Genomic DNA, 13142 nt, shown 5'->3' on the forward strand with positions numbered 1-13142 from the left:
AAAAAGGAGCCTGGAGGGGACAGATCATGAAGAGTTCCAGGGTTGCAGGATTATAGGGGTGTTATGGATGGAAAATTCCTCAAAATCAGAATCCTGGAATCCCCTGGGCTGGAAGGGATCCCCGAGGATCCAACTCCTGGCCCTGCACAGACACCCTGAGATCCAGATGTGTCCTGTGGGAGCCCAGGGTGCTCAGGCAGGGAACAGAAAGCTGGAAAGCGCCAGAATCCCATTTCCTTTTGTCCTTTGTCCCCTCTTTCGGCCACACTCACCCCCAGGCCCAGCCCACCGAGGGCTCCACTCCAGGCTCGGGGCTGTGGCTGGAAAAGCCCCACTGAGCTCTGCACATCCAGAGCCAGGGAAAAGCTGGGAAAAGAGCTCCTGGAGCATGACAGGGCCTGGAGGTGATCCCATTGCCCAGCCCAGCAGGAGCTGTGGAAGCTGGGAGCGCCATTCCCGGGGTGAAAAGGGCATTCCCTGTCTGGAGCCGGCTTTGGGAGGGATTTGTGTCCTGCAGCCCAGCACGAGGCTGCAGCAGATGTTGGGGACAGAGCAGCAGGAACGTGTGGCTGCTCTGGATCCAGCTCCAGCCTGGGGCTGGGAATGCTGCTGGGAATGCTGCCAGCCTCCCCCTGCTGCTGCCCCTTCCCCAAATTTGGGGCCAGGCTGTGCCTGCTTTGCCTTCTCCTCAGTTATGGCTGTAAAATAATTCTTCTGCTGGGTAACTCCAGGAAGGGTCGTTGGGAATGGCACAGGATAAATCCTTCTGTCCCTGGGTGGGTGTGCCAGGAGCTGGCCCTGCCAGGGTGGCCAGGTGGGCACTGGGTGCTGTGCCCTGGACATTCCCTGGGGAGCAGAGGGGGAAAATCCCTGGGGAGCACATGGAAAAATCCTTGGGAACAGAGGGAAAAAATCCCTGGGATGCACATGGAAAAATCCTTGGGAACAGAGGGAAAAAATCCCTGGGATGCACATGGAAAAATCCTTGGGAACAGAGGGGAAAAAAATCCCTGGGATGCACATGGAAAAATCCTTGGGAACAGAGGGGAAAAAAAATCCCTGGGATGCACATGGAAAAAGCCTTGGGAACAGAGGGGAAAAAAATCCCTGGGATGCACATGGAAAAATCCTTGGGAACAGAGGGGAAAATATCCTTCAGGAGCTGCTTAGGTTGGGGTTCATGCCCAGTTGAAGAGCAAAGGCCAAGAGAGAATCCCAGAATTATTCAGGAAAAGCTCTCTGAGATGGAATTAACCCAGCACTGCCAAGGCCACTGGTGACCCCCAAAGCCACCAAATGTCACCCAGGCAGTGAGAGCCCTGCTCAGGGGGCACAGCAGGCACGGGATCAAACCCAGGAGCTGCCAGAGCTCAGGGCTGAGCAGGAATGAATTTCTGCCCTAAATAAACCCCACACTCCCGGAGCAGCCCTGGGTTGGCTTTGATGAACATTTCCTGGGAATTCCACACGTCCTGCCTGGGGGGGACATGTGGTTCTGCTGACTCTGCCTCCAAAATCACAATTCCTGGAAAGGTTGCCGTTATTATTGTCCCTTTTTTTTGCTCTTTGTCACCTTTTCCAGCCACGCTCATTCCCGGGGACATCTCATCCCCAGCTCAGGCTGTCCTCAGCAATTTTGGCAGCAGGTGACATTTGGCTCTGCTGTGTGCTGACCCTGCCTCCAAAACCCCATTTCCCTGAACAATTGGCATTATTATTGTCCCTTTTTTTGCTCCTTGTCACCTCTTTTAACCACCCTCATTCCCAGGGTGCTGGGGACAGCAGGGTGGCAATTTGGGGACCAGGTGACACAGGACCCTGGTGTTGGGTTGTGGCTCCTCCTCTGGATCATCCCTACCCTTTGTTCATCCACTTGCTGTGCTATTATTAACTTGATCATCATCGTTATTACCATAATTATTAATTGTCATCATCATCACTATAATCATTATCTGCACTGCTATTTTATTAGCATGTTATTATATATTACTGTTATCTATTATTATAGCTTTTATTTTTGTTTGATCTGGTTCTATTTTATTTTATAAATATTATAAATGTTAAAATAACGTATTCAGAATAAATTATTATATTTTAGAATAAATTATAAAAATAAATTATTATAATTTAAAATAAATTATTATAATAAATTATTGTACTTTATAATAAAGTATAATAAATTATTATAATTTATAATTAAGTGTGATAATAAATTATACTTTATAATAAATAATAAATTATTATCATTTATAAATTATCATAAATTCCCTTTTTTCTCCCCCCTTTTTTTTATCCCTTTCCCCTTCCCACATTCCCCACCCAATCCCTCTCCTCTCAGAGGAGCAGGACATCCCTGGAACGCTCTGGAATTCCCAGGATTTGTGTTTGTATTCCGTGCATTACTCACATCTCAAACCACCCAAACTGAAACTTCCCTTGGCAGCTCCTCCTGTAAATATTTGGTTTTTCTTGGACCCAAACTGGGATTTATGGCTTTGGGATTTTCCTCAGCCTGGGGACAGATCCATAATAACCAGGATCCCGCCAAATCCAGGGGTTAAAATCATGGGTTAAGTCTCCAAAATCCCCTGAGTGGCTTAAAAATAATAAGATTATGGGAAAATAGTGCCATGATCTTGCTTCTGTTCAGTTCCTGGGTGTCAGGCCTGTGGCTCCAGCCTCTCTCCCATGTGGAATGAGGATTGGGATTGGGAATTTCTAAATGGAGCTGCTCCCTCTGGAGCACCTGGGACTTTGGGAATTGTGTCCTTCATTCCAAGCATGGGATGAAAGTTGTGGATTTATCACAGTGGTGATGCCATCCCAGATTTTCTTTTTGCAGGAATGTTTGTAGGATTTGGGAGAGGGATGGTGGAGATCCATAATAACCAGGAGGCTGCCAGATCCCGGTGGATTTAGCAGTGGAAAATAACAGCTTAAAATCCACTGGGTGGCTTAAAAATAATATTATGGGAAAATAAATCCCATAAATCCCACATGAAACTGGCGGGGAGCATCAGGAGAGTTTCCCTGGGAGAGTCAGGAGCGTCAGGAATGGAGCCTGGGTTTTGCGGTGCCGCTTTTAAACTCGGGACTAAGTTTCAGTCTAAGAGCTGCTGTGGAGCCCTCAAAGAAAGCAGGATCCCCTTCCCAAAGGGAATCCATCTGGGAATTTGGAATCTGGGATTCCGAGCTTGGCCCAGGTGTTCTGAGATGTCTTTTCCCTGGAATTTCTGCCAGAGGGTGAAATACTGAGCACTCCCTTTGGGATCCTCTCTGCCTCCAGCGCGGATCCCCCTTGGCTCTTTCTCTTCCCAAGGATTTGGGAAGTTGCCCGAGCCGCCGTTGCCATGGCAACAGCCGCGTTCCCGCTTTTAGGGGATTTGCCGGGAGGAATTTGTGCCATCCCTCACCTTCCCTGGCTCCCCTGCTGGAAAAGCACTCCGGGAACATCCCCAAGGATGTTCTGTGGGAATTCCCTCTCCAGTCACATCCTTGCTCTTTGTGCTGCTCCAGGACTTTTTTCACCATTTCCTCACTTTTTATTTTTTTTTTTCCCTCCTCTGGGGGTTTTCCCATCCCACCAGAACTGGGTTTTTCATCCCTGGGAATGTGATCCCTAATCCCACCCTGCCGAGCTGCATCACCCCATCCCCACCCCACCCCAGGGGATTTTTTTGGGACATCTCCATGGGGCTGCTAGAGCCTGGATGCCTTTGGAAGGTTCTGGAGAAGCAGGAAATCGGGTTCAGTCCTGGTTTTGGGGGCTCCAGGGGTAAGGAAGGGGCAGTCAATGGAAATTCCCTTCAATTTCTGCCAGGAAATTTATTATTATTTATTATTAAGCTCAGCCCCATTAGGGCAGAGCTCTGGGAGTAATCCTGCTCTCCAGTGAGGGATTTCCCTGGCATTAATCCCACGGGAAACAAAAGGTGTTCCCAGCTCTGAATTAAATTTTTATAATTAATTAATTTTTAAATTAAATTAAATTTCTTTTCCAATTAAAGCCCCTCTAAAATAAGAACTTGGGTTTTGGGAGCAGATTTTAGGGAGCTGCAAGATTTGACCCCACAGATTTTTGCCTTTTTTTTTTTTCATCTGGCTGAATAAGAACCTGCAAAACCAGTTTGAGACTGAAGCTCTGATCTGCTGCAATGAATTTTATCCTGAGCAGATAAAATCCCAGATAAAATATTCCTAAGGAATAAACATGGGAGGTTTTTTATCCAGGAATTGCTGTTATCAGAAATAATTCAATGTCTGTGCCTCTCTCTGCCTCCCCCAGGTGTGGGTTTGGAAGCACAAAGGTTTATTCACATCCAGATGTTTCCAATTATTTTCCCTAGAAACAGTTCTCTCGTTCCTGCTTAATTTGTGGAATTATTCCATCTTTTTGTGGGATTTTTAATTGTCCTGCCGGCAGCAAACAGCAACTTTGGGCCTATTTTGCACTGATGCAAATCACCACTTCCTACTTAGATCAATTAATTATCGGTTAATTGAGCACTGGTGGATCCTGTAAGGAATATGAGGGAATTTTGGAGACTGGAGACATCCAGCTGGGAGCCCTTTCCTTCTTTTTCATGCCTTCTGCATCCTGAATCCCAACATTCCCATCCTTGGCCTCACCAGCTTGGCTCTGTTTTGTCTTTGTCCACCAGGATGTGAAATTTGTCCTTCATTGAGATGTGGGAATGGGGTTGGAATGGGAGAACCCCATTCCCATCAGGATGTGGATCTCAGAGTGGAATCTGTCCCTTCTCATTCCTTGAGATTTGGGAATGGGGTTGGAATGGGAGAACCCCATTCCCATCAGGATGTGGATCTCAGAATGGAATCTGTCCCTTCTGGAGATGTGGGAATGGGGTTGGAATGGGAGAACCTCATTCCCATGAGGATGTGGATCTCAGAGTGGAATCTGTTGTTCCTTGAGTTTTGGGAATGAGGTTGGAATGGGAGAACCTCATTCCCATGAGGATGTGAATCTCAGAGGGGAATGTCTCCAATCTCTGCCTTCTGGAGATGTGGGAATGGGGTTGGAATGAGAGACCCTCATTCCCACAACTCCAGAGGGAGTCCAGGAGAGCAGGGTTGGCACAAGGAACTGGGCACTGCTCCGGTGGTGGTGCCCTTGAGCTGCTCTCTTGCTGTGGGGTGATTCCCTGCCGAAACTTGGGATTTGGAGCTGGGAATAGCCCGGGAGAAGGGTTTGGATGGGAGGAGGGTTTGGAGGCGTGCCCTGCCGAAGCCGTGCTGTCCTTAACCCGGTGCCACCTGGTTCGAGCACGTGAGCATGCTGGTGATCCTGCTCAACTGCGTCACCCTGGGCATGTTCCAGCCCTGCGAGGACGTGGAGTGCCAGTCCGAGCGCTGCACCATCCTGGAGGTGAGGACCCACGGCCCCAGATCCCTGGGGTTTGTGGGATGCAGGGCTGGGGTGGCTGCCCTGGGAGATGGGAGCCCCATCGTGTTCCTTTTCCCCAGGAAAAGCTTTCCCACAGAGCTGGGATGGGTTTTCCACAAAGCCCGGCCTGTGTGGGACCTGCTTGGGGTGAGCCTAAAGGCTGATGTGGATCTGTCCCAGCCAGGTCCTTCCTCTCCATCCTTAACAAGGGCTCAGAAGTGGGAAGGCAGATCCCACTGGATTCCTTGGACACCACAAAACTCGTGGGCTCCCATCCCTGGAAGTGTCCCAGGCCAGGCTGGACAGGGCTTGGAGCACCCATGGAAGGTGTCCCCATGGCAGGGTGGCACTGGATGGGCTTTAAGGTCCTTCCCAACCCAAACCATTCCAGGATTCCAGGGGTGGGAACCTCCCTCGTGGTTCCTCTCTCTGTCAGTTCCATCCCTGCCAGCTCCTGCTGGGATTGCTCCGTGCCACGTGGCACCAGGACTGCCCTTGCCACTCCGTTCCCTTTCCCTTCTCCATGAGGAAACAGCACGGGGTGAGCCCATCCTGAACTCCTCAGCGTGCCAGGAGAAGTCCTTTGGGAATCCTCCCCCATCCAGAGCCCCTGGCCCCGAGCTCAGGGGACATCAGGCCTGTCCCCTTGTCCCTCCTGGTGTCCCCTCACTGCCCGCTGGAGCAGCTTTGGAAGCACATCCCAGGGCATCTGCTGTGTGGGCAGCTCCTTGGCTCCCTGCACCTTCCTCTGGCTGGGAATGGCTTCCCTCACTCCCAACCCCAAATCACCAGCCTGCTCAGCTCCTTTGGATCCCACATCCCTTGGACTGTCCCAGCCATACGGAAAGGTCACTGGGATCCTCCATGGAATTCCAAACTGATTGGAAGGGACCTTAGAGCTCATCCAGTTCCATCCCTATCCACACCTTCCCTATCCCAGGTTGCTCCAAGCCCCATCCAACCTGGCCTTGGAAATTTCCTGACAGGTTTTAGGCAGGAAAGGGCTGGAAAATCCCCATTATCCCTCCCCTGTCACAGCCTGCAGGAGGGATTGGAAGCCAGCACGTGAGGTGGAAAACCTGAACTCCATTATGGAGGAGTTTGCATGTCAGTAATTAAATGAACTGAAATTATAGAGCCAAATTCTGTGTAGTTTAATAAGGGAAAGTTGGTTAATGAAGACAAATACCTCTCCAGCTCACCTAGAGCCCCTTTAGGCCCCTTTAGGCTCTGAGGTTTCCCTGGAGCCTTTTCCAGGGGAACATTCCCAGCTCTCCCAGCCTGGCTCCAGAGGGGCTCCAGCCCTGTGATACCCTCATGCCTTACCAGGGGATGAACAAAAGCTGGGGGCACTTCCCAAGGCCTGGAATGAGCCAGGAGCTGTGCCAGGGGCAGGTTTGATTTTGGTTTGATTTTGGAGCTGGGAGGTGGCACCTGGGTGATGGGAACATGGAATGTCCCCGTGCTGGGAGCACTCAGGACTGACTGAAATCCTCTTTTCCTGCTCTCCAGGCATTTGATGACTTCATTTTCGCCTTCTTTGCCGTGGAAATGGTCATCAAGATGGTGGCCCTGGGCATCTTCGGGCAGAAGTGCTACCTTGGAGACACCTGGAACCGCCTGGACTTCTTCATCGTCATGGCAGGGTCAGCAACCACCTCATCCCTTCCTCCTGGGGCAGGGAAAATCCCAGGGAACAAATCCATGCCTTGTCCTGGCTGGTTCTCATGATTCTGCCTTGGGAGGCAGAATCTCCCAAATCTGATTTTTTAAATCCTCACCCCCAAAACCACGCTGGGTCTGGGGGTGGGTGGTGAATATCAAGCAGAGCTGTGGGGGTTTGGAGCAATCCTTTATTTCCTAACACATCCTGAGCTGTCCCAGTGCTGTTATCTCCAAAAGAAATCAGCTCAGCCCCACTCCTGCCCCGTGCCAGCAGCAGAGCAAGGCAGGGATAGGGTGAACAAGAATTGAGCCCAAAAACCTCGTTAGGAAGGTTGAAACCTCAGTGGGAAAAACTGGCTGGGAGTTCACCCAAATTCCCAACTCCTCCTGGTTTACAGCTTCACTCCATCTCCCCCAGCTGCTGGTTTGTGCAGGATGTGTTAATAAACAGCTCCAAGGATGATCCTCCTGCTTTTGACACCACTTCCCTCACCCCCACAGGGAATAACTGAGTGGAGTAAAAGCTTGGCAAAGCTCAAACTAATTTTTTTTTACCCAATAAATAAACAGCTTTGGAAAGCCCAGGCTCTCCTACCTGCTCAGTACATCCTGGGAAGGGATGGAAAGCTTTAATTACTGCCTGACTTCTGAATTCCTGCCTTTCTAATGACCAGCCCGAGGTTAATTAAAACATCCTTGGAATATGTTGGGGCGTTTTTCCCTTTCCATTAGTGCTGTGCCATCTTCCCTGCACTAATGGGGTTTTGTTGTGCTCTGTGTTATTTGTCTGGCATACAATTAGGAATAGTTTTAGTGCCCTGAATAAAACATGAGCCCTCCTGAGCGGAGCTTCCTTGGAACTCGGGTGCAGTTGGAGAAGAAACATCAGGGACAACAAAAAAAAACCCTAATTATTAATTATTTTTACCTTAATTATGTTTTCCTATAAAGCTGCTGCGGTGTTTAAGGGAGGAGTGGCAGGGGAAGAGCGGGGAAAACTGGAGATCAGGATTCTGATCAAGGAACTGAGGGTGGTTTTCCACGTTGAATCTGTGGGATGAGCAGAAAATCCCCAGCTCCTCAGAGCTCCCCCAAACCCAGGATTGGGGCACCCCATGGAGGCAGAAGGGCTGAGCCCTCTGCTCATCCTCAGGGACAGCTTTGGCACTGGGAATTTTGCTGTTGGAATGAGGGGGAAAGTGGCTGGTGAGGCCATCTGGGAGTTTCCCAAGGTTTTTCCCCACTTTCCATGGCTGGAATATGTTTGGGGAGGATGGAAACAGCAGGAGACCCCGCTGGAGATGTGGCACTACTCAGGCTGGAGATGAGAAGAAGAAAAAACCCTTCCCTGGCTGATCCCAGACCATCTCCAGACCTGGGATATGATTTCCCACCTTCCCTGGCCAATCCTGGGCTATCTCCAGATGGTTTTAGTGGATTTGAGCTGTACCTTGGATATGATTTCCCCCCTTTCCTGACTGATCCTGGACCATCTCAGGATGGTTTTGGTGGAATTGAGCCGTACCTTGGATATGATTTCCCACCTCTCCTGGACGATCCTGGACCATCTCCAGATGTTTCTGGTGGATTTGAGCCACACCTTGGTTATGATTTCCCATCTCGCTGGGAATCACCTCTCACCACCACCACCACCACCCTTCAATCCAGCGTGTGCTCCCAAAACTGGAGCTGCTTTTAGCAGGGAACTCACCACTGGAACAACAAAGCTGCTTTTCCCAGCCAGGGGATGGATGTGCTGAAGTTATTCCGAGGGGGTTTTTTTTGTGATAAGAAGGGAACAAGTGATCAGCGGAGCTTTCTTTGCCCCGTTCTGCCTCCTTAGAGGGGCTGGTTTGCCTCAGCAGCAGCTCCAAAGGGAGCAGAGGAACTACAAAATAAACACAGCTCCTGCCTCTGGCACGGATGGTGTCTGAAGTTCCTTCCAGCTCCCAGAGTCCTTTCATGTTTTCCTCGCCCCAGAAATGTTCCCTGGAACGTTTCAAGCCCTGTGGAACTGGTGAGCTCTCTGTCTGCAGCCCAGCAGCAGGGATGGTGCTCAGGAGAGCTGAAATCCAGAGGTTCCTGGTGCATCCAGTCCCTGGAGACATTCCAGGCTCCCAGGATATGATTTGGATTTGACATCTGAAGGTTTTGCAGCTGTTGATCCCAAAGTCTCGTGCCTTCTTGTTTTTCAGGGTAGGGAATCACCTACCAAGTGCCAATCCTCCAAAATTCCCAGCTCCAGTGGATTTCTGTGGGGCATTTCCAAGGGATTCAGGATTTCCAGGTAGAATCTGATAACAGGACCCCACTCTTGGCATCCTGGTTCCTCCAGTCCCTGGAGATCTTGCAGATTCCCAGGATGAGTTTTGGGTCCCAAGACATCCCAAAGCCTTGTGCCTCCCATTTTCCAGTGTAGGGAATCATCTACTGAGTGCCAATCCATCCAAAATGTTTAGGGGGAGTGGGGAAGAAGAATCAAGGAGAAAATGTTCTTTACTCTTAATAATCAAATGGAAAGCAAATGACTTGTGGATTTTTGGTGTTGGTTTGGGTATTCAGGTTTGGTCACAGGAGGAGAGAAAAGCTGGGGAGCAGCTCCTTGTCCTGGAGAGTCAGGGAATCAAGGAATGGGTTGGGTTGGAAGGGACCTTAAGGATCATCTCATAGGCAGGGACGCCTCCCACTATCCCAGAGCGTTCCAAGCCCCATCCAGCCTGGCCTTGGACACTCCCAGGGATCCAGGGGCAGCCACAGCTTCTCTGGGAATCTGTGCCTGGCCCTCCTCACCCCCACAGGCAGGAATTCCTTCCCAATATCCCACCTAAATTTCCCCTCTTTCAGTGTGAACCCGTTCCCCCTTGTCCTATCACTACAATCCCTGCTGGAGTTTCCCTCTCCAGCTTCCTTGGAGGTTTCTTCACATCCTGGAAGGAAAATCCTGCTTTCCCCAAAGTGAAGGCAGTAAAGGCTGGAAGGGACCTTAAAGCTCATCCTATTCCACCCCTGCCATGAGCAGGGATAACTCCAACCATCCCAGATTGCTCCAAACCCCATCCAGCCTGGAATTGCTTTGGGCACATGGAATTGCAACCAAGCACCCCTGGGCTTGCAGGCAGCTTTTCCTGAGCTTCTCCCGAGCACCCCCATCCTGATTGCTGTGCTGTTTTCCCTGCAGGATGATGGAATATTCCCTGGATGGCCACAACGTCAGCCTGTCCGCCATCCGCACCGTGCGCGTCCTGCGGCCCCTGCGCGCCATCAACAGGGTCCCCAGTAAGTGACACCCCTGGGCACAGCTCTGGAAAACTTTGGGAATAACCCCCCCAAAACACACCTGGGTTTCTGAGCTCAGCCTGGGAAAACTTTGGGAATAACCCTCCCCACACACACCTGGATTTCTGAGCTCAGAAAACTGGAGTGGCCTTGGGAAAACTGGAAGACTTTGGGAATAACCCTCCCCACACCTGGATTTCAGAGCTCAGTCTGGGAAAATTTTGGGAACAACCCTCCCCACACACACCTGGATTTCTGTGCTCAGGCTGGGAAAACTGGAAAACTTTGGGAATAAATTCACCCCACCTCAGTTTCTCAGCTCAGTCTGGGAAAACTGGAAAACTTTGGGAATAAATCCACCCCATTTTGATTTCTGAGCTCAGCCTGGGAAAACTGGAAAATTTTGGGAATAAACCCAAGCCACATCAATTTCTGAGCTCAGTCTGGGAAAACTGGAAAACCACGGGAATAACTCCCACAAACACCTGGATTTCAGAGCTCAGACTGGGAAAACTGGAAAACTTAGGGAATAAATTCACCCCACCTCAATTTCTGAGCTTGGTCTGGGATAACTTTGGGAATAACCCTCCCCACACCTGGATTTCAGAGCTCGGTCTGGGAAAACTGGAAAACTTTGGGAATAACCCTCCTCACACACACCTGGATTTCTAAACTCGGCCTGGGAAAACTGGAAAACTTTGAGAATAAACCCGCCCTACCCCATCTTGATTTCTGAGCTCGGTCTGGGATAACTTTGGGAATAACCCTCCCCACACACACCTGGATTTCTGAGCTCAGCTTGGGAAAACTGGAAAACCATGGGAATAACCCACACACACACACACCTGGCTTTCTGCTTTGTGCAGCTAATGAGAGGAAATGAATTAATTTAATTTTTAATGGCGAGTTAGAGATCGTCATTATCATAATTGGTGTTAGCAAAGGGCAGGGGAGCAGGGGATTGACCCTCGGAGCTGTTTTCCAAGGTTTTCGTGACTTTTCTAGGGAAAACAACTCTCTGGTGGTGCAAAGTAAACAATGTTCCTCCAAAGGAAGGGAAAAGGTCACTTCCAAGAGGGATCTTCTTGCCCTGCTGGGTTCGTTTTCCCTCCTCAGTATTTAAGATCTTTCCAGGACTTTATGTTCGGGATTAGCAGCTCAGGAGCTTCCCTTGCTGCTAAAACCCCAGGGAGGGTTTGCTCCATGTGAAACAAAATTGGGATCATCCTCGATAGGAAGTTCAAGTGGCTCCTAAATCCATTTTCAAGTGGCTTCAGCTGCTTGGCTTCTAAATCCAATTTTAAATCCGAGGCACCGCGTTGGAATAATTCCCTGCTGGAATCAGCCAGCTGCTGAGCTGGCCTTTGCAAGGTGCTCATTCCACAGCAATTCCACCCTTTTTCAACCCAAATCCACCTCAATCAAAATGCAGCAGCATTGGATTGAAATCACAGGGATCCTGGCAAAAAAAAAAAAGAAAAAGAAATTTAAAAAGGGATATTTCCTGTTCTGTTGGAGCGAGCCAGCCCCAAATCCTGCCTGGATTCAGCACATCCAAGGACAGGCAAACAACCACCTCCCCCAGAAGGGGTTTGATTCCAGGCTCTCCAAGGAAAATGTGAGGGAACAGATGGATGTTTACACCCAGGAACCTTGGAAATTTCTCTCAGAACTCCCAATTCCACAGAGGTTTTTTTCTGGAAAACAAGGAACAAAAGCAGTGAATTGCACAGTGAGGTCCTTAAAAACAAGGCCACAAAAAAGAGAGGCCAAAAGGGGCCTGGAACCCTTTGGAGCTTTGTTTTCCTAACGAGGTTTTGTTGCCAGGGTTTTGGAAAGCACAACACAAAGTTTCCCTCTGAGATTTGGGGTTCCAGAGAGATTTCCCTCTGGGATTTGGGGTTCCAGAGAAGTTTCCCTCTGGAATTTGGGATTCAGGGAAACTTCTCTCTGGGATTTGGGGTTCAGGGAAGTTTCCCTCTGAGATATGGGGTTCCAGAGAGATTTCCCTTTGGGATTTGGGGTTCCAGAGAAGTTTCCCTCTGGGATTTGGGGCTCTGGGGCTGGGGTGGAGCAGAGGGATCATGGGCTGGGCTCGGAGCCCTCCAGGCTGGGATGAGGATCAGGCTCCCTCTGAACTCCTTCAAATCCACAAAACCCTTCACTATTCCCATGGAACAGTGGGAATCTCAAGCTGGGATCCAGCTGGGCTGAGGGCACAGCCCGGGGAACTGAAGGATTCACACCAAGCTCCAGGGACCCAAACAGCTCCAGCTTTAGGTGGAATTTTGCTCTGAGTCCAGCTTGTGTTTGTCTCCCTGATCCCTGACACCAAACGAGCCTTCCAAGGTTTTTTCACTGCACTTCCCATGGGATTCCCATATTTTTCCAACAGGCAGGTGATAGAAAATATTCCTTTTTTTTTGTTGTTGTTAATATTCTGTGGGATGAAATCCAGCGGGTTCAATCCGTGTTTGGAGTGGAGGTGCCCGAGGAGCAGCTGGGCTGGGCTGGCACCACCAAAGGGGACCTGAGCACCAGGATTGGGATCCCTAGGAATGATTCCCAGAAATATCCCCATTCCTGGAGGGCAGATCATCCAGCCTCCACCTGTCCAACCCCACCCACTCCAGAACATTGAGAATTTTGCTGTTTCAGACCAAAATATTCCAGAACCTGTGGAGAAGGGATGGGAAAATCCCTGGATTTTGGTGGATTTTTGTGGTTACGTTTTCGTCCATGAAAATTCCTTGGAATTCCAGCCCACCCCAGCAGCATCCATGCCACTCCCAGCTCT

The 13142-nt window shown here is 49.9% G+C and overlaps 1 protein-coding gene across 1 annotated transcript in view; it reads left to right on the forward strand.

Moving 5' to 3' along the window:
- The first annotated feature begins 5285 nt into the window (after positions 1–5285).
- Positions 5286–13142, forward strand: part of LOC118692511 (voltage-dependent T-type calcium channel subunit alpha-1H) — a 111204-nt gene continuing 103347 nt past the window's right edge. Inside the window, 3 exon segments of the mRNA XM_036392387.1 lie at positions 5286–5386; positions 6917–7050; positions 10248–10345. Coding sequence (XP_036248280.1) covers positions 5294–5386; positions 6917–7050; positions 10248–10345 — 325 coding nt within the window. The 5' untranslated portion in view covers positions 5286–5293.

Source organism: Molothrus ater, chromosome 16 (genome assembly GCF_012460135.2).
Source record: "Molothrus ater isolate BHLD 08-10-18 breed brown headed cowbird chromosome 16, BPBGC_Mater_1.1, whole genome shotgun sequence".
Lineage (NCBI taxonomy): Eukaryota > Metazoa > Chordata > Aves > Passeriformes > Icteridae > Molothrus > Molothrus ater.